The sequence below is a fragment of the Bufo bufo genome, chromosome 6 (genome assembly GCF_905171765.1).
Source record: "Bufo bufo chromosome 6, aBufBuf1.1, whole genome shotgun sequence".
Lineage (NCBI taxonomy): Eukaryota > Metazoa > Chordata > Amphibia > Anura > Bufonidae > Bufo > Bufo bufo.
Genome location: NC_053394.1, coordinates 134,806,141 through 134,828,162, shown reverse-complemented (window position 1 = coordinate 134,828,162; position 22,022 = coordinate 134,806,141). Strand labels below are relative to the sequence as shown.

General features: G+C 47.0%; 1 protein-coding gene across 2 annotated transcripts in view; it reads left to right on the top strand.

Moving 5' to 3' along the window:
- The window catches only part of TTLL9 (tubulin tyrosine ligase like 9), a 43,832-nt gene that overhangs the window by 1,482 nt on the left and 20,328 nt on the right, over nt 1-22,022 (top strand). The window contains exons 2-7 of one of the 2 annotated variants that reach the window (XM_040437098.1): nt 205-251; nt 4,325-4,417; nt 10,034-10,145; nt 10,227-10,412; nt 13,531-13,599; nt 13,676-13,766. In XM_040437098.1, coding sequence (XP_040293032.1) covers nt 205-251; nt 4,325-4,417; nt 10,034-10,145; nt 10,227-10,412; nt 13,531-13,599; nt 13,676-13,766 — 598 coding nt within the window. Of the gene's footprint in view, nt 1-204; nt 252-4,324; nt 4,418-10,033; nt 10,146-10,226; nt 10,413-13,530; nt 13,600-13,675; nt 13,767-22,022 lie in introns of those variants that run through there. The other variant, XM_040437099.1, reaches the window with a different exon arrangement.

Sequence of the window (22,022 nt, the reverse complement as noted above, 5' to 3'; positions counted from 1 at the left end):
AGTGCCGACCTCTTCTGACAGCTGATCGGCGGCCGTGCGAAAGTCCCCCAATCTAATATTGATGACCTATCCATAAATTACCAGATAGCCCCTTTAAGGTTCATTTACAAGAGACTGGACAATCCCTTTAAATTCCCCATTAAGTCATGAAGGTTTTAAATGTGGTGTCCTGGAAGTTTTACATTCGCTTTTGTCTTGTGTCAGGTTACGACAATCAAGAGTCAATATGGCTACCAGCGGCAGAAGGAACGGTAAGGACAGAAGATATCCTAATTCTCCATTATTAATAGTGCGACAAGGGGCACAACTCCCATCATCACATCAGTTTGGTGACATAGATAGCAATGCCTGATTTTTCTGTTTGTAGTCTTTTCCCATGATGCACCATTTTCAAGCATCATTTCCACGTTTACCATCCAGGGTAAATCTCATGACAAACCGAAAGGGTGGAGGAGATGGGACAATTGTGTGAAATTGCTTCAGGATCGGCTTAAAGTAAATGTGTCACCCAAAAATCAATTTGCCAGTTAAAACCTGATAGTAACACATCTCCTTTTTTTCTAATAGGTTTTTATTTTCTGATTGTAGATTTTTTTTATTTCCTGAACATTATTATGGGGGCGGCCATCTTGCATGCCTATTTCCACTAATAGGAAGAAATTTATCAAAACTGGTGTAAAGGAAAACTGGCTTAGTTGCCCATAGCAACCAATCAGATTCCAGCTTTCATTTTCAAATTCTGACAAATGATAGGCAGAATCTGATTGGTTGCCATGGGTAACTAAGCCAGTTTTGATAACTGGCTTAGATTTCACATGAAAATGTAAAGCTGCCACACACTTGAGACAATTATCGGTCGCATTTGTGGGATTGTTCATCCGAATGATCCCACCAGTCACATGCCAGAATAAAGCCTCATTCACACTTCAGTGTTCCATGTACGTGTGCGTTACGTCTTCTCCACGGACAACGCAAGTACACGTTCATTTTAATGTGTGTATTCACACATCAGTGTTTTTAGCACGGATGCATGCAGTATTTTGTTCATGTTGACGGATCAGTCATGGCCATTATAGTCCATGGGTCCGTGAAAACCACGGAGGCCATCTGTGTTTCATGGACCATTAGGACTTTTTCACACGAACGCAATACACGGGCACCGTTCCGTGTGCATTCCGCATCACGGATGCGGACCCATTCACTTCAATGAGTCCACAAATCCGGAGATGCGGAACGGAACACTATGGAAGCACTACGGAGTGCTTCCTGGGGTTCCATTCCGTGTCTCCGCACCGCAAAAAGATAGAACATGCTCTATCTTTTTGCGGAACGGAGGGATCGAGGACCCATTGAAGTGAATGGGTCCACGATCCCCTTGCGGCTGCCCCACGGACGGTGCCCGTGCATTGCGGACTACAACTTGCGGTCCACAGCACGGGCTTCACACGTTCGTGTGAACGAGCCCTTAGGAAGAGATGCTTTGAAAATTATTTTCCAGCTGTGCAGTGTCAGTGAAACACGGATGACAGACGGACAGCAAAACACACATGTACAGCAAAAAACTATCACATGGACTACACACGGATCCATCACAGACATCTTGACAGAGGCATCACTGACCACCTTTTCACGGATTTAACCACGGACGTGTGAATAAGGCTACATGCACACGACTGTATGTGTTTTGCGGTCCGCAAAAAAAAAACTGATGACATCCGTATACCATCCGTTTTAGTTTTTTTGGGCAGATCCATTGTAACAATGCCTAAAACGGACAAGAATAGGACATGTTCTATTTTTTTTGCAGGGCTACGGAACGGACATACTGATACGGACAGTACACGGTGTGCTGTCCGCATTTTTTGCGGACCCATTGAAATGAATGGGTCCGCATCCTATCCACAAAAAAAAAACGGAACGGTCACGGAAACAAACAATGGTTGTGTGCATGTAGCCTAAGGCTTAAACTGGCCAACCAGGGAGCCAGTTTCTTAAAAAATACAGTCTCCCTGGTCCTTGAGTACATTGGCAAATGATCGACCATCCCCGTCCCCTGGTTGTGTGCGGCATTGCAGCTCTTCCCCCATTGACTAGCTGCAATAACAGACATAGCCCGTGGACAGGGGTGGTGCTGTTTAGCAGTCATTTTTTATATTTTTTTGATCCTGGACAAGATATTGATGACTTAGCCTTAGGCCTCTTCCACATGGTCAGTATTTGGTCAGTATTTTTGCATTAGTATTTAAAAGCCCAAACCAGGAGGCACAGAAGAGGCACAAATATTTCTATGATACTTTTTCTCTGTAGGTTCCACTTCTGGTTTTGGCTTACAAATAAGATGTAAAATACTGACTGTGTGAAACAGGCCTAGGTCATCAGTATCAGATCTGCGGGGGTCCGACACCCGGCACCCCCGCTGATCAGCTGTTACAAGAAGCCTCTTCCTAGGCCAGTGACGTCACTGTACGTCGGTCATGTGTCCTAATTGCAGCTCAGCCCCGTTCAAGTCAATGGGGCTGAGCTGCAATACCAAACACAGCCAATATACAATGTATGGCGCTGTGCTTGGAAAGCTGCCGGGAGCTGAGCATGGCGGCTCCCTGAAACAGCTGATTTGAGCATAGATCATCATTATCTTTTCCAGCATAACGCTTTTACCTATCCAGATATTTATGGAAGGGTCTCCTCGCCCTTAATGACCTATGTGTCCGAGTGTGAGCTAGCTATGGAAATGAATAGGTAGAGTGTCTCCTTCTATCTGCAAGTGTGATTTCAAAATGTAGACATCAAGACATAGGCCCCTTTCACACGGGCGAGTTTTCCGTGCGGGTGCAATGCGTGAGTTGAACGCATTGCACCCGCACTGAATCCGGACCCATTCATTTCTATGGGGCTGTGCACATGAGCGGTGATTTTCACGCATCACTTGTGCGTTGCGTGAAAATCGCAGCATGCTCTATATTGTGCGTTTTTCACGCAACGCAGGCCCCATAGAAGTGAATTGGGCTGCGTGAAAATCGCAAGCATCCGCAAGCAAGTGCGGATGCGGTGCGATTTTCACGCACGGTTGCTAGGAGACGATCGGGATGGAGACCCGATCATTATTATTTCCCCTTATAACATGGTTATAAGGGAAAATAATAGCATTCTTAGTACAGAATGCTTAGTACAATAGGGCTGGAGGGGTTAAAAATAAATAAATAATTTAACTCACCTTAAGGCCTCATGCACACGACAGTATTTTTTCACGGTCCGCAAAACGGGGTTCCGTTGTTCCGTGATCCATTTCCGTTTTTGTTTCCGTGTGTCTTCCTTGATTTTTGGAGGATCACCAGACATGAAAAGTGAAAAAAAAATCTAAGTCAAGTTTGCCTTGAAAATGATAGGAAAAAAATGGACACGGATCACGGACACGGATGACAATCTTGTGTGCCTCCGTGTTTTTTCACGGACCCATTGACTTGAATGGGTCCGCGAACCGTTGTCCGTGAAAAAAATAGGACAGGTCATATTTTTTTGACGGACTGGAAACACGGATCACGGACGCGGATGACAAACGGTGCATTTACCGAGTTTTCAACGGACCCATTGAAAGTCAATGGGTCCGCAGAAAATCACGGAAAACGGAACAACGGACTCGGATGCACACAACGGTCGTGTGCATGAGGCCTAATCCACTTGTTCGCGCAGTTTGGCTTCTCTTCTGTCTTCATCTTTGCAGTGACATCACTGCGCTCATCACATGGTCCGTCACATGATCCATCACCATGGTAATTTTATTTTATTTTTTTAACCCCTCCAGCCCTATTGTACTATGCATTCTGTATTCAGAATGCTATTATTTTCCCTTATAACCATGTTATAAGGGGAAATAATACAATCTACACAACACCTAACCCAAACCCGAACTTCCAATCTTTCTCACGCGTGTGCAAAACGCATTAAAATGTTTTGCACTCGCGCGTAAAAATCGTGCATTTTCCTGCGACGCACCCGCATCTTATCCGGGCCAAAAACATGACGCCCATGTGAAAGAGGCCATACTGTTTAAATGTTTGGACGCTGGAGAACTAGTATTTTCTCCATTGTTCATGTCCAGTTTTATATTAAATAGACTGGGTACATTGTAACAAACCCTCAGCTGTGTCAGGATGGGTTTTCAACCTCTCGATGGTACAAGACCTACTGGATATTGAAAATGGTGAGGAAGTGAAATGTCTAGTATTTCAGGAAGCTGCAGTAACTTTTCATTACATTGTGATTAACCATTACGTACAGAAAACTGGACGAGCCCTTTAAGGTCATGTTTGTATTTTTTACGCAGAGAGCCCAGATCCTCCATCCGGTACAAGTGCGGCCTCATCAACACCATCGCGGACGTGCTGAGACAGCGGCCTGGCTGGACGGAGGTGAAGGAGTAAGGTTTGGGTACATGGCGCACTTCATTGTAGTGTCTCCTAGGTCCGGGTCCCCACCGTCCTGTGTGCAGCCTTCAGCCCAATATTCAGGAAAGCTCTATGCACACATGAACTGTATATTAGATGTGCTCCGATATCTTCGGCAGTACCACTACGATTGCCTCTCTCATGGAACAGGGTAACCTACTCCCCCGGTAAACCATCACTTCCCGGCGCCTTGTCATTAGAGAGAGATTGCAATGCTACCTCCAATTCCTCTAATGAAGTAGCCTCATCCAGTAATTGCTTGTCATCTCTGGAAAGAACTGGCATAGAGATGCCCGCCAAGTAGGTAAATCTTTCCGACACAGTCGTGGTTAGCCTAGATTTGTATACCTCCCTAAAGTGGGCATAAAACTCCCCAAGAATACCCTAATTTCCAGTCACTAACTCTCCGTGGGCATCCCTAATCGAGACAACACAGGACGGGCCAGATTGCGCTTTTGCAACAGTAGCCAGCAAATGACCCGCACTTTCCCCCTCAGCATAATATCTCTGAGCTGTAAATAGCCGCTGGTCCTCAGCTCTTGCCTGCACATGCTCCTTGAATAGATTCTGAGTGGTGTTGAGCGAACTTGTGTTTTAAGTTCGGCGTCTAAAGTTCGGGTTGTCGAAGAATCGCGTTATGGATTCTGCTACCACTGACCATAAGTTATGGTCCGTGGTAGCGGAATCCATAACGCGATTCTTCGATAACCTGAACTGTAGATGCCGAACTTAAAACACAAGTTCGCTCAACACTAATCCTGAACTTCCTTTCAGTTCGCTTCATTAGTTTGTGTAGGCTGAGCAATATACAGAGCCTCCGTCTGCACTACCCTATGAGACAATTCCTTAGTCAAAGCTCTACTCTGGGACTTCCGTAAACTGATGCGCTTAATATATAACCCCCTAACATACGCTTATCCCAAACCGTCGCCACAGAGGCTGATCCAACATTATAAATGAGGAATTCAGTCATGGCCCCAGAGATCTCAGATCCCGTGTCAACAAGCGTAAGCCAAAATGGATTCAACCGCCATAAGGGCCTTGTAATACACATCCGGCTCCCCACCTCCAATGTAATTAGTAGCGGAGAGTGGTCCGAAATACTACGGGGGACATATGAGACCTCTCTGGTCAAGGCCACCAAAGCTGAGGATCCAAGCACTAAATCTATTCTAGACAAAGACTCATGGGAGGGGGAGTAACAGGAGTAACGCCTCTCTCCCGGGTGTAAAGTCCTCCAAATGTCACATAAATCTATTTTGTCTAATAACTTTGCTAGAGAAGTAGGAGCACAGGGACGTTCCCCAGTATTAGCATGAAACTTGTCTAGGGATCCGTCAAGATACATGTTAAAATCCCCCAGTATTAAAGCTGGAACCGTTGGGAATCTAGCAGTGAAAGCAAGAATAGTTTTCAAAAGTTCAGCTGAGTATGGAGGGTGTATATATACAGTCATGTGAAAAAATTAGGACACCCTTTGAAAGCATGTGGTTTTTTGTAACATTTTTAATAAATGGTTATTTCATCTCCGTTTCAACAATACAGAGAGATTAAAGTAATCCAACTAAACAAAGAAAACTGAAGAAAAGTCTTTTCAAGATCTTCTGTAAATGTCATTCTACAAAAATGCCTATTCTAACTGAGGAAAAAGATAGGACACCCTCACATGTATTCCCTCTTAAATTGGCTCAGATCTCACACAGGTATATCACACCAGGTGCACATAATTAGTAGATCGTTACTCTGCATATTGAATGAGGCTTGCCCTATTTAAACCTCAGACATTTAGTTTGGTGTGCTCCTGACTGTTGAAGTGAGAGTGAGCACCATGGTGAGAGCAAAAGAGCTGTCAGAGGACTTCAGAAAAAAGATTGTAGCAGCCTATGAGTCTGGGAAGGGATTTAAAAAGATCTCAAAAGATTTTGAAATCAGCCATTCCACTGTCCGGAAGATAGTCTACAAGTGGAGGGCTTTCAAAACAACTGCCAACATGCCCAGGACTGGTCGCCCCAGCAAGTTCACCCCAAGAGCAGACCGCAAGATGCTAAAAGAGGTCTCCAAAAACCCTAAAGTGTCATCTCGAGAACTACAGCAGGCTCTGGCTACTGTTGATGTAGAAGTACATGCCTCTACAATCAGAAAGAGACTGTACAAGTTTAACTTGCATGGGAGGTGTGCAAGGAGGAAACCTTTGCTTTCCAAGAGAAACATCGAGGCCAGACTGACATTTGCCAGAGATAAAGTTGACAAAGACCAGGACTTCTGGAATAATGTTCTTTGGACAGATGAGTCCAAAATTGAATTATTTGGACACAACAGCAGAGGACATGTTTGGCGTAAACCAAACACAGCATTCCAAGAAAAGAACCTCATACCAACTGTGAAGCATGGAGGTGGAAGTGTCATGGTTTGGGGCTGCTTTGCTGCAGCAGGACCTGGTCAGCTCACCATCATAGAATCCACGATGAATTCTACTGTTTATCAGAAGGTGCTTGAAGAACATGTGAGACCATCAGTTAGAAAATTAAAGCTGAAGCGGAACTGGACCATGCAACATGACAATGACCCAAAACATACTAGTAAATCAACCAAAGATTGGCTGAAAAAGAAGAAATGGAGAGTCCTGGAATGGCCAAGTCAAAGTCCAGATTTGAATCCCATTGAGATGCTGTGGGGTGACTTGAAAAGGGCTGTACGTGCAAGAAACCCCTCAAACATCTCACAGCTGAAAAAGTTCTGCATTGAGGAGTGGGGTAAAATTTCCTCAGACCGATGTCGAAGACTGGTAGATGGCTACAAGAACCGTCTCACTGCAGTTATTTCAGCCAAAGGAGGTAACACTCGCTATTAGGGGCAAGGGTGTCCTATCTTTTTCCTCAGTTAGAATAGGCATTTTTGTAGAATGACATTTACAGAAGATCTTGAAAAGACTTTTCTTCAGTTTTCTTTGTTTAGTCGGATTACTTTAATCTCTCTGTATTGTTGAAACGGAGATGAAATAACCATTTATTAAAAATGTTACAAAAAACCACATGCTTTCAAAGGGTGTCCTAATTTTTTCACATGACTGTATACTGCTCAAAAAAATAAAGGGAACACAAAAATAACACATCCTAGATCTGAGTTAATTAAATATTCTTCTGAAATACTTTGTTCTTTACATAGTTGAATGTGCTGACAACAAAATCGCACAAAAATAAAAAAATGGAAATCAAATTTTTCAACCCATGGAGGTCTGGATTTGGAGTCACACTCAAAAGTGGAAAAACACACTACAGGCTGATCCAACTTTGATGTAATGTCCTTAAAACAAGTCAAAATGAGGCTCAGTAGTGTGTGTGGCCTCCACATGCCTGTATGACCTCCCTACAACACCTGTGCATGCTCCTGATGAGGTGGCGGACGGTCTCCTGAGGGATCTCCTCCCAGACCTGGACTAAAGCATCTGCCAACTCCTGAACAGTCTGTGGTGCAACGTGACGTTGGTGGATAGAGTGAGACATGATGTCCCAGATGTGCTCAATTGGATTCAGGTCTGGGGAACGGGCGGGCCAGTCCATAGCATCAATGCCTTCGTCTTGCAGGAACTGCTGACACACTCCAGCCACATGAGGTCTAGCATTGTCTTGCATTAGGAGGAACCCAGGGCCAACCACACCAGCATACGGTCTCACAAGGGGTCTGAGGATTTCATCTCGGTACCTAATGGCAGTCAGGCTACCTCTGGCGAGCACATGGAGGGCTGTGCGGCCCTCCAAAGAAATGCCACCCCACACCATTACTGACCCAATGCCAAACCGGTCATGCTGGAGGATGTTGCAGGCAGCAGAACGTTCTCCACGGCGTCTCCAGACTCTGTCACGTCTGTCACATGTGCTCAGTGTGAACCTGCTTTCATCTGCGAAGAGCACAGGGCGCCAGTGGCGAATTTGCCAATCTTGGTGTTCTCTGGCAAATGACAAACGTCCTGCACGGTGTTGGGCTGTAAGCACAACCCCCACCTGTGGACGTCGGGCCCTCATATCACCCTCATGGAGTCTGTTTCTGACCGTTTGAGCAGACACATGCACATTTGTGGCCTGCTGGAGGTCATTTTGCAGGGCTCTGGCAGTGCTCCTCCTGTTCCTTCTTGCACAAAGGCGGAGGTAGCGGTCCTGCTGCTGGGTTGTTGCCCTCCTACGGCCTCCTCCACGTCTCCTGATGTACTGGCCTGTCTCCTGGTAGCGCCTCCATGCTCTGGACACTACGCTGACAGACACAGCAAACCTTCTTGCCACAGCTCGCATTGATGTGCCATCCTGGATAAGCTGCACTACCTGAGCCACTTGTGTGGGTTGTAGACTCCGTCTCATGCTACCACTAGAGTGAAAGCACCGCCAGCATTCAAAAGTGACCAAAACATCAGCCAGGAAGCATAGGAACTGAGAACTGGTCTGTGGTCACCACTTGCAGAACCACTCCTTTATTGGGGGTGTCTTGCTAATTGCCTATAGTTTCCACCTGTTGTCTATCCCATTTGCACAACAGCATGTGAAATTGATTGTCACTCAGTGTTGCTTCCTAAGTGGACAGTTTGATTTCACAGAAGTGTGATTGACTTGGAGTTACATTGTGTTGTTTAAGTGTTCCCTTTATTTTTTTGAGCAGTTTATATAGCCACCAAGATAAGTCGAAACTGATATATCAAACAGTCCACACATACAAATCTACCAGCATCATCAACATACGAGTCTTGAGCCATAAACCGGATAGCTCGACGCACCAGCATACTAACACCGAGGGCATGCGTAGAATAGGTGGAATGCAACTCATACCCCATCCATGCTTTATGGATCAATCGTGTCGTATCAGGAATAAGATGGGTCTCAGACAAACACAGAATCGCCGGCTGATGTTCCTTTAGAGCCTGAAAGATAGCATACCGTTTAGACGCAAGTGACATTCCTCTCACATTCCACGCAAGTACATCATAGTGACAGATTAAGTAGAAATACACCCCCAGTGCCTTACACCCCGGAGGGACCATTCTCCCACATTATAGGGAGATAAAAGAAGATTTTTACATTACCTGCCCTAACATCCCTTCATCCCAACATTACTGAATTAAACAATAACATATTTCGCATACAGAGAAGTAAAAAAAGAATAGTACCACAAAACAGTGCTCCGATATCTTAGGGCTCATGCACACGACCGTATGCCCTCCGAGACATCCGGTCCATGAGCGGGCCATATGTCCCGGAGCGGCATACATCGTGCACATGGGAGCGCACAGCATCATAGGTTACTATGATGCTGTGCGCATCGGGCTGCCTGCAGGACTACTGTCCTGCACTCATAATATCATATTAGTGCGGGACAATAGCCCCGCGGGCGGCCCAATGCTCACAGCATCATAGTAACCTATGATGCTGTGCGCATGATGTATGCCGCTTTGGGACATATGGCCCGCTCATGGACCGAATGTCTCGGAGGGCATACGGTCGTGTGCATGAGCCCTTACACTTATCTATCCACTCGCCCCCACTTTCAGTATAGGTTCCTTATTGCTACACTACAGTCTGCTCAATCAGTAATGCCTTTTTCAGCGATGGAGAGTGGGATTTTTTCTGGTGTGATGTCGGCTGGCTGCGTGAGAACTTCGATCACATTTACATGGAGGAACACGTGCGCATCTGCCACTTCCGCAACCACTATGAGGTGACTGTCTCTCCAGTGACTGTTTTTGGCCACAAACCTGACAGCTGCCATCCTGACAATCTGCTGTCTCTCTCTCATTAGCTGACCAGGAAGAACTTTATGGTGAAGAATCTAAAGCGGTTCCGGAAGCAGCTGGAGCGAGAGTCTGGTCGTCTTGAGGCCGCAAAATGCGACTTCTTCCCCAAGACCTTTGAGCTTCCATCAGAATATCACCTGTTTGTAGAGGAATTCCGCAGAAACCCTGGAATCACATGGATTATGAAGCCTGTAAGTGGGGCAAAGGGTCTGCATACAAGGAGGCAGCCATTTCATTCGGAAACACTGAAGCCGGCCATACACGTTGAATAGCTGTGGGCCAAACTATCATTCAGCCGGCAGCTACGTCTCCCAACTCCTTCCTGACTACCCCATACATGTCCGGTTTGGCCGAACGTTTGGGCGAATTTAATGGGTAGAAAGTCATTACCAGACACTACTGAGCTGTGCGGGGGCTCATTTTTTGTGGGACAATCTGTAGTTTTTATTGATACCATTTTGGAGTGTGTGTGACTTTTTGATCACATTTTATTACATATTTTTGGGGTCAGAGAAGCAATGAAAAAATGGCAAATTGAACTTTTTTTTTCCCATTACGCCATTTGCCGTATTGGAAAAATATTTTTATATTTTAATAGTATGGGCATTTTTTTTTTATTCTCAACAATCATGGATTTTTTAGATCCATTGCTCATTTCTTATGTTGGCCTGCCACCTGCTGGCCAAAATCAGAATTGCAGCTTCAATTCTCTGGGTCTCTTCAGAGAGACTAAGCACATTGAAATCAATTACCGGCATCCTCTTTGGCTGCAGAGGATGCCAGTAAGAATCGCGGAAGATTTTTAACCCTTTAGATACCATGATCTCACTTGATCACGGCATCTAAAGGCTTTAATGACCACGATTGCCATTATTTCTAATTACTAGCGGGTCTCTGCTGTTTGAAATAGCGGCCTTGTTTGCACTTCGCTCCAGTGTTGTACATGCACAGCGCTGGTAGTGAAGGGGTTAAAGGGCTTCTGTCACCCCACTAAACTCTTTTTTTTTTTTTTGGTGTACTTATAATCCTTATCCTGCGATATTGCTATACATTATGTTATTAATAATTTTCGTTCAGGAGATTTGGCAAAAAACTTACTTTGCAGAGAGAGCAGTTGCAGAGAGAGCAGAGCCTCTAGGTGTAATGGTAGCACCCCTGTTGCTCCTAAAGGATCATTTCCATATATTAAAACATAATTTTTCTGAGGAGGCTCGCCTCCTCAACACGCCAGCGCCGAAGGGAGTGCTGAAGAGGCGAGCCTCCTTCTCTCAGAGCGCCTGCGCCGAATCAACACAGGCGCGCGATTTTTGAAATGCTGACAGGGCCGGCCGGAGGAGGAGAGCACTGATGGGCCTGTCAATCAACAAGAGGAGGGGGCGGTTTTCTCCGGCTGCTACCAGCAAGTAGACGCCCTACTTGCTGGTAGACAGGTAATTAGCATATCATAAAAGTATGTTTTTTGCCAAATCTACTGAACGAAAATTATTAATAACATAATGTATAGCAATATCGCAGTATAGGGATTATAAGTACACAAAAAAAAAAAAAAAATGAGTTTAGTGGGGTGACAGAAGCCCTTTAAAGACCATCTGTCAGAAGGTTTGTACCTCTGAAACTGTCTGACCTGTTACAAGTGCGCTTGGCAGCCAAAGGCGCTTGTGTTGGACTCATATTCATATGTGCCCACATTGCTGAGAAAAATGAGGTTTTAATATATGGAAATGATCCTTTAGGAGCAACAGGGGTGTTACCATTACACCTAGAGGCTCTGCTCTCTCTGCAACTGCCGCGCCCTCTGCATTTCAATTAACAGAATTAGGCAGTAAAAACGTTAGTATGCCTGGCCCTGTCAATCAAAGTGGAGAGGGTGCGGCAGTTGCAGAGAGAGCGGAGCCTCTAGGTGTAATGACAACGACCCCGTTGCGCAAAGAGGCTCATTTGCATATAGTAAAACATCATTTTTCACAGCATTCGAGGCACATATGAACATGGGTCCAATACAAATGCCTTCAGCTGCCAAGTGCACATACAGGTGAAACTCGAAAAATTATAATATCGTGCAAAAGTCCATTTATTTCAGTAATGCAGCTTAAAATTAGAATTGTGTGAAAAGGTTCAATATTCTAGGCTCAAAGTGTCACTCTCTAGTCGGCTAATTAATCCATATCCCCTGAGCGAAGGGGACCTGAGATTGTGACTTTGTGGTTATATAAGCTGTAAGCCATAATCATCTCTATTATAACAAAGGCTTGAAATATCTCGCTCTGCATGTAATGAGTCTCTCATATGTTAGTTTCACCTTTTTAAGTTGCATTACTGAAATACGGTAAATGAACTTTGCACAATATTATAATTTTTCGAGTTTCACCTGTATAACAGGTCAGCCAGTTTGAAATCTGCTGACAGATGCCCTTTAAGGCTCTGTTCACACAGGCGCATACAGTTAGTGTACCCATAGGACCCAGGTCATCTAATGGAGGCCAAAAGGGTGTTTCTTTTTGGCTTCCGTCAGGGTGGTATGTCACTGTACTGTTTTCTAGACAGTGCGGTATAAAAGCAGGTATACAGTTTTATTTTGTATGGCCGACGGAGGTACAGGTGAAACTCGAAAAATTTGAATATCGTGCAAAGTTCATTTATTTCAGTAATGCAACTTAAAAGGTGAAACTAACATATGAGATAGACTCATTACATGCAGAGCGAGATATTTCAAGCCTTTATTATAATTTGGATGATTATGGCTTACAGCTTATGAAACCCCAAAGTCACAATCTCAGATCCCCTTCGCTCAGGGGGTATGAATCAATTAGCTGACTAGAGTGTGACACTTTGAGCCTAGAATATTGAACCTTTTCACAAAATTCTAATTTTAAGCTGCATTAATGCAATTCCTTTTTAAGTTGTATTACTGAAATAAATGGACCTTTGCACGATATTCTAATTTTTCGAGTTTCACCTGTAAACATCCAAAATAATCCAGGTGTATACTTTTGGTTGCATAGACCAAATGCAATGTGAACAGAGCATAAGATTTGAACTTCTTTAAAGGGGCTCACCGCTTTGGACAGCCCCCCTTTACAATCAGATCACAGGGTATCCTCCTGCGATCACATGGGAAATTTAGCAGTAACTGTTCGGTTTCGCTGTAGCACCACCACTGGGGAAATTAAATACTGCAGTTCACATTTAAATCAGTGGGTTGTATTTGGAATGCAGGACAGGACCATAGCTCTGCAGCGTGTCAACCTAATACCACATTACAGACATGAGATCAGTATATAAACTATATGTAATTGTTCTTTCCCGTAGGTGGCCAGATCCCAGGGGAAGGGGATTTTCCTATTCCGGAAACTAAAAGACATCATTGAGTGGAAGAAGGTGATCTTGGTGTCCTGCAGATGGGGGAAAGGTGACATTCTGGTAGACATACGATATCTTATTTCTGTGTTCTTAGGATGGCAGCCGCACAGATGAGCAGAAAGACGAGATCCCTGTAGAAAATTACGTGGCTCAGCGCTATATAGAGAATCCATACTTAATAGGAGGTGAGAAAAGCTGCTGTGTGACAGTGAGGTGGTGCCCGTATCCCTCCCCCACCACACCTGGCATGTGTGCCTACTTGGCATAGATTACTGGAGGGATGTTTACTCATGCAAATTTATGATGCGCAACTCCAGCTTTGTTTTGTTTAACCCATAGGATACCAGTGCTGTACATGTACGGCGCTGGGAACTGGGTCTGAAATCCCAGCGCCGTACAGGTACGGCACTCTGATCGGGCAGGCGCAGGAGCTGTGCCCGCCCGATCAGCTGCAGGCGTCCAGCAGTCACTGATAGCCGGACCGCCTGCTGTATGCCCCAGCATCGGTGTAAACACTGATGCCGACACATTAACACTCGCACTGCCACAGTCAGCGCTGACCAAGGCACCTGACGGGTCTCCGGACTGCTGTGACGGGGACCCAATGGCTTGGACGGCAGCCTGCTGCCTTACTTAGTCATCATGGCTGCCTTCCCTGTTAGGCCTCATGCACACGACCGTTGTGCCGTTTTCCGTTTTCTTTCGCGGACCCATTGACTTTCAATGGGTCCGTGGAAAAATCGGAAAATGCACCGTTTTGCAGCCGCATCCGTGATCCGCGTTTCCTGTCCGTCAAAAAAATATGACCTGTCCTATTTTTTGGACGGACAACGGTTCACGGACCCATTCAAGTCAATGGGTCCGTGAAAGAACACGGATGCACACAAGATTGGCATCCGCGTCCTTGATCCGTGGCCGTAGGTTACTTTCATACAGACGGATCCAAAGCTTTTTCAGAGCTGAGTTTTCACTTTGTGAAAACTCAAATCCGACAGTATATTCTAACACAGAGGCGTTCCCATAGTGATGGGGACGCTTCTAGTTAGAATATACTGAGAACTGTGTACATGACTGCCCCCTGCTGCCTGGCAGCACCCGAACTCTTACAGGGGGCTGTGATCCGCACAATTAACCCCTCAGGTGCTGCACCTGAAGGGGTTAATTGTGCATATCATAGCCCCCTATAAGAGATCAGGGGCTGCCAGGCAGCAGACCCCCCTCCCTCCCCAGTTTTAATTCCATTGGTGGCCAGTGCGGCCCCCCCTCCCTCCCTCTATTGTATTATTTTCATTGGTGGCACAGTGTGCAGCCCCCCCCCCTCCCTCTATTGTATTATTTTCATTGGTGGCACAGTGTGCGGCCCCCCCCTCCCTCCCTCTATTGTATTATCATTGGTGGCTAGTGTGCGGCCTCCCGTCTCCCCCCCCCCCCCCCCGATCATTGGTGGCAGCGGAGAGTTCCGATCGGAGTCCCAGTTTAATCGCTGGGGCTCCGATCGGTAACCATGGCAACCAGGACGCTACTGCAGACCTGGTTGCCATGGTTACTTAGCAATATTAGAAGCATCATACTTACCTGCTGCGCTGTCTGTGACCGGCCGGGAGCTCCTCCTACTGGTAAGTGACAGATCCTTAAGCAATGCGCCGCACAGACCTGTCACTTACCAGTAGGAGGAGCTCCCGGCCGGTCACAGACAGCGCAGCAGGTAAGTATGATGCTTCTAACTCTCCGCTGCCACCAATGATCGGGGGAGGGGGGGGGAGGGGAGGCCAGACACTGGCCACCAATGATATTAATACAATAGAGGGGGGGGGGGGGGGGGGCGCACACTGGCCACCAATGATAATACAATAGGGGGGGGGGGGGGTGCCGCACACTGTGCCACCAATGAAAATAATACAATAGAGGGGGGTGGGGGGGGCCGCACACTGTGCCACCAATGAAAATAATACAATAGAGGGAGGGGGGGCGGGGGTGCCGCACTGGCCACCAATGAAATTAAAACTGGGGAGGGAGGGGGGTCTGCCCCCTGCTGCATGGCAGCCCCTGATCTCTTATAGGGGGCTATGATATGCACAATTAACCCCTTCAGGTGCAGCACCTGAGGGGTTAATTGTGCGGATCACAGCCCTCTGTAAGAGATCGGGTGCTGCCAGGCAGCAGGGGGCAGTCATGTACACAGTTCTCAGTATATTCTAACTTGAAGCGTCCCCATCACCATGGGAACGCCTCTGTGTTAGAATATACTGTCGGATCTGAGTTTCACGATCTAACTCAAATCAGATGGTATATTCTAACATAGAGGTGTTCCCATGGTGATGGGGACGCTTCAAGTTAAAATATACCATCGGATTGGAGAAAACTCCGATCCTATGGTATATTAACTCCTGACTTTACATTGAAATTCAATGGGGGACGGATCCGTTTGAAATTGCACCATATTGTGTCAACGTCAAACGGATCCGTCCCCATTGACTTGCATTGTAATTCAGGACGGATCCGTTTGGCTCCGCACGGCCAGGCGGACACCAAAATGACTTTTTTTTCATGTCCGTGGATCCTCCAAAAATCAAGGAAGACCCACGGACGAAAAAACGGTCACGGATCACGGACCAACGGAACCCCGTTTTGCGGACCGTGAAAAAAAAACGGTCGTGTGCATGAGGCCTTAGACTGTGAGATTCAGCCCCCTGGATCTCACAGGAAGCAGGCTGTAGGTGTATTACATTGAGTAATACACTTACAGCCAATGCATTACAATACAGATGTATTGTAATGCATTGTAAAGAAGATCGGACCACCAAAAGTTGAAGTCCCAAAGTGGGACAATAAATAAAGTAGTAAAAATAAAAAATTAAAAGTTTTTAAATATAAAAAAAGCGTCCTTTTCCCAAAACAAAGTAAAAAAATAAATAAAAATTGTAAAAAATAGGGAAAAAGAGAAAAGTAGACATATTAGGTATCGCCGCGTCCGTATCGACCGGCTCTATAAAAATATCACATGATCCACCCCGTCAGGTGAACGCTGTAAAAATAAATATAAAAACATTGCCAAAACAGCTATTTTCTAGTGACCTTGCCTCACAAAAAGCGTAATACCAAGCCGATCAAAAAAGCGTATTTAGCCCAAAATAGATTTTATTCTGTTCAAAAAGGCTTTTAATGTGTAAAACTTAACAAAAGTAAAAATGATAGACATGGGCCTCTTTCACACGAGCGTGGCGTGTGAGGGCCTGATAAGATGCGGGTGCATTGTGGTAAAATGCACGATTTTTCTGCGCAAGTGCAAAGCATTTTAATGCGTTTTGCACGCGCGTGAGAAAAATCGCCATGTTTGGTACCCAGACCCGAACTTCATCACTGAAGTTCAGGTTTGGGTTAGGTGTTGTGTAGATTTTATTATTTTCCCTTCTAACATGGTTATAAGGGAAAATAATAGCATTCTTAATACAGAATGCAAAGTAAATTGGGGATGGAGGGGTTAAAAAAAATAAAATAAAGTTAACTTACCTGCTCCATAGCTGCCGGTCTCTGTTCTATCTTCAGGACCTGGCAAAAGACCTGTGGTGACGTCACTGTGCCCATCACATGGTCCAATCACATGGTTCATCACCATGGTGAGGGACCATGTGATTGGGCCATGTGATGTGACGTCACCACAGGTCCTTAGCCGGCAGCTCAACATTACAGAAGAAGACAGAGATCCGCAACTACGCGATCAAGTGGACTCAGTTAGTTCATTTTTTTTATTTTTAACCCCTCCATCACTATTTTACTTTGCATTCTGTATTCAGAATGCTATTATTTTCCCTTATAACCATGTTATAAGGGAAAATAATACAGATCGGGTCCCCAGCCCGATCGTCACCTAGCAACCATGCGTGAAAATCGCACCGCATCCGCACTTGCTTGCGGATGCTTGCGATTTTCACGCAGCCCCATTCACTTCTAAGGTGCCTGCGTTGCGTGAAAAACGCAGAATGAAGAGCATGCTGCGATTTTCACGCAACGCACAAGTGATGCGTGAAAATCACAGCTCATGTGCACAGCCCCATAGAAATGAATGTGTCCGGATTCAGTGCGGGTGCAGTGCATTCACATCACGCATTGCACCCGCGCGGAATACTCGCCCGTGTGAAAGGGGCAATACAGTTGTTTTCAAAATAATAGCAGTCAGACATCACTAACCTGATCAATCACAGTTTTTCTTAAAAATGATATTTCTACATGGCAAATAATTTACTAGAAGGTTTAGTAGAGTTAAATAAATCCAACAGACCCAACAGTTATGACTTGCATGCTCCTGATTCTGTGTAATTGAATCGCTAATTGAAAGGGGCATGTTCAAAATAATAGCAGTGTGGAGTTCAATTAGTGAGGTCATTCATTCTTCGAAAAACAAGTGGCAATTGTTGCCCTCATTTAAAGGGGTATTCCCATCTTAGACAATGGGGTCATATCGCTAGGATATGCCCCCATTGTCTGATAGGTGCGGGTCCCACCTCTGGGACCCGCACCTATATTGAGAACGGAGCGGGGAGTGCTGTGGCTGGAGGACCCCAGATTTCCCGGGATCCGTCCACCACCAAGCGCTAATCTCCGTCTCTCCCATAGGAGTGAATGGGAGCGTGCCGCGTGTGCGCGGCCCATGCTCCCATTTATTTCTATGGGGCAGATCGCAATAGCCGAGCGGCGGCCCCATATAAATGAATGGAGGGCGGCTGCGCATGCGCAGTGCGCTCTCCTTCACTTTCGGGGCTCCGTTCTCGATATATGTGCGGGTCCCATCAGTGGTACCCGCACCTATAAGACAATGGGGGCATATCCTAGCGATATACCCCCATTGTCTGAGATGAGAAAACCCCTTTAAGGAAAGAAGGCAGCAGAAGTTGTACATGCTGGTTACAGTGCATTTCTCTCTGAAATTCTGAGGAAAATGGGTTGTTCCAGACATTGTTCAGAAGAACAGCGTACCTTGATTAAAAAGTTGATTGGAGAGGGGAAAACATAATGAAGTGCAGAAAATGATAGGCTGCTCAGCTAAAATGGCAACCAAAACCTGAAAGACATGGAAGAAAGCGAAAAACTACCATTCGAATGGATAGAAGAATAGCCAAAATGGCAAGGACTCAGCCAACAATCAGCTCCAGGAAGATCAAAGAAGGTCTAAAGCAGGCATCCTCAAAGTGCGACCCTCCAGCTGCTGTAAAACTATAACTCCCACAATGCCCTGCTGTAGGCTGATACCTTTGGCTGTTCGGGCATGCTGGGAGTTGTAGTTTTGCAACAGCTGGAGGGCCGCAGTTTGAGGATGCCTGGTCTAAAGTTACCTGTGAGTACTGTTACAATTAGAAGATGCCTATGTGAAGCCAAGCTATCTGCAAGAAGCCCCCGCAAAGTCCCACTGTTGAAAAAGACATGTGCTGAAGAGGTTACAATTTGCCAAAGAGCACATTGACTGGCCTAAAGAGACATTTTGTGGACTGATGAAAGTAAGATTGTTCTTTTCTCGTGCATGGCATTGGTTGACACAGCACCATGGGTATATGTCCAACTACCACTAGGAGGCGACACTAGACATAAAAAGTGTTGGCTCCCCCCCGTTGGGCTATACTTTCTACACAGGCACTAGGCTGATCAGCCTTGTTCTAGTGTCCGTAGGAGGCAGACCTGACCTGCCCTTTTTGTGCAGGTCATCCTGCTACTTTTTTTTTTTTTCTTCAATAATTTTTTCTTCTCTTCTCTGCAGGTTCCGGCCTGCTGCAGGGGTTCCACTTTAGTTGCCCCCCTGTGGGCGTGTACTCAGGTACCTGGCAGCCACCCAGTCCCCAAATCTGCTTCCGCAGTGGAATTCCGGCAGTCCCACGGTTCCCGTGTTAAGTCCGCCGAGGGGGTGGTTATTGCTGCGCCTGAAGACGTCTGAGGGTGAGTATGTTCCCTTAGATTAGGGTCTCCCACCCTCCTCCCCGGGCCTGGGCGCGTTCCCCCCTCTCCTCCCTTCCCGGATACCTGCATATCTTAGCCTGTATCCTGGCCCCAGAAGCCCCCTGGCCTTCAGTTTTTCTCTCTCTGGGGGTCGCTTCTCCAGTTCTCTCCCCCACCTGGCCCCCGTTCGTCGCGGCAGCTCAGGAGCACTTCCGCGATCGCGGCCGTTCGTCCTCGGCCACGCTCCACTAATTGAGGCCCCGTCTTTTCGGGCCTACTAGGCCGCAACTCCCCGCCCACTCCTGAGCTTCCCGGGCTTGCTCTGTCACCTCCCCTTCGTGGCCTCTCCTGCCTGTCCAATCCAGCTCCAGCGCGGGTTCCCTGCTCTGTCTCAGAGTAGCGGTTCTTCCTCTTGCTGCCGGCTCCTTCTCTCACCGGGTCGCCATCTTGCTGCTCTCCTGCATGGGGCATGCTGGGATACAGCTCCTGGGGTCTGGTAGGCAGCCTCTGGCTGATTTGCTTCTGCAGGCTCCTTCCCCCTCTCTCTCAATTGCCTCATTCTCCTGCAGCCCTGACCACCTGATCTATAGCTGCTGCAGCACCTCTTGGGAACGTGGCATCCGGGGCCAGATAGGACAGCCCTGCTGCTCTATGAGGGCCTCCTCGCCCAGCCTCCCTATCGGATAGTCACGTATTTCACGTGCGTCCGTTGTCTACGGAGGTTTCCATGTGGTCAGCTTGTTCCCCCCTCCCACCCTTTTGTGTAGGTCCCCCCTGAATGGGCTCCCTCCGTGTCGAACCATGGGAACCTTGACTGACTCTCCCAATCCCTGGCGAAGTCGCTGGACCGCTACCAACCCAAATAGCGGTCACCTCTCCCCCCCAGGGTCCTCCCTGCAGATGGGGCACACTCACGCTCAGATACAGGGTCACGCAAGGAATAGCCCACAGACCAACCTCGGGTGGTCTCAACTAGCTTCCACCCCTCCTCGGCATCCTCGGGTCGCCCCCAGGACAGGCCTGAGGCTGATGACGAAGTCTTCTCTGTCAGTTGCCTCTGGGGACACCTCTGCACCGATTCCCTTGGAACAGAGCATCAGGCGGTCTTCCACCATATAGAATCCCTCTGTGAGGTCAAGACAAACGTGCATGGAGGAACCTACCCTACCCAGGTTTGGTGCCCCTCTAGTGGACTTTCGGATGGCGCTCTCCTGCCTGCACAGGTAAGGCAGCCGTCACCGTGCTTAGCAACTGGGACACCTACGTGGTGTCTCTGGTACGTACTCCCTCGTAGGCTGTACATGACAGACCTTCCTGGTTCCCCTATCCAGGGGCTATGTTCTAGGCAAGCTGATAATTCAGGCAAACGCCTCTTGTAGGGTTGGTAACCCTCCTCGGCCTCTAAAGGTTCTTTTGTAGTGCCTGTACCAGAGATATACAGGCCGACTTCTATTGCCTTGGCAATTACATCTGTCTGTTTCCAGCCGCCTTGTTACTTTCATAGGTAGAGTTCCTACACCTACTCCAGATGCTGTAGCCATTACTCCTGGCTGGCTCTATGGTGTTCCATGCGGCACTATTTTCCCCCACCGGACAAGATGTACAGGCCGCCTTCAATTGCCGTAGCAATTGCACCTGTCTGTTTCCAGCCACCTTGCTCCCTTCATAGGTAAAGTACCTACACCATCTCCTGATGCTGCATCCAATATCCCTGGCGGGCTCTATTGTGTTCCGTGCGGCACTATTTCTCCCTTCTGGGCGAGATATAGAGGCCACTCTCAATTGCTGTAGCAATTGCCTCTGTTTGGTTCTAGTGGGCACCAAGCTGCCTCCTTGCTCCCTTCATAGATAGAGTACCTACACTATCTCCAGAGGCTGTAGCCGTTGCTCCTATCTGGCCTTATGGTGTACCTTGCAGCACTATTTCTCCCTTACCGGACGAGATATTGAGGCCACCTTGTATTGCCGTGGCCACTGCACCTACCTCATCATAGTGTGCACCAAACAGCCATCTTACTTTCTTCATAGCCGAAGTTCCTGCACCATCTCCAGATACTGTTGATGCGGCCCGGTTTCCCTCTTTTCAGGTGAAATAGAGGGCCTCCTTCAGTTGCCATTGCACCTACCTAATTGTGTCGTTCTTTGAGGTACCGTGCGGCCCTATTTTCCCCTTCCCGTGCGGAATATAGGTACCATTGCTAACGCGGTAGCCATTGCACTTCTCTGGTCCTAGGGTGCACCATGCGGCCACATCACTCTATTCTTGAATCTAGTACCTCTACCATCTCCAGATGCTGTACCCATTGCACCTGTCTGGTCGTATCTCTGCACTACACAGCCGTATTTCTACCTTATAGGTTGAGGACCTGTACCCTCCAAATGCGGTCGCATTCCCGGATGCTGTGGCTTTGTTTCCACTCTCCTTAGAGTGCAACATGCAGCCACTTTACCTCTGTTTTAGGTGTGTATTTTTAGTGCCCCACGTGCTGGGCCCTATGGTGCAATCTGTTTCTGTA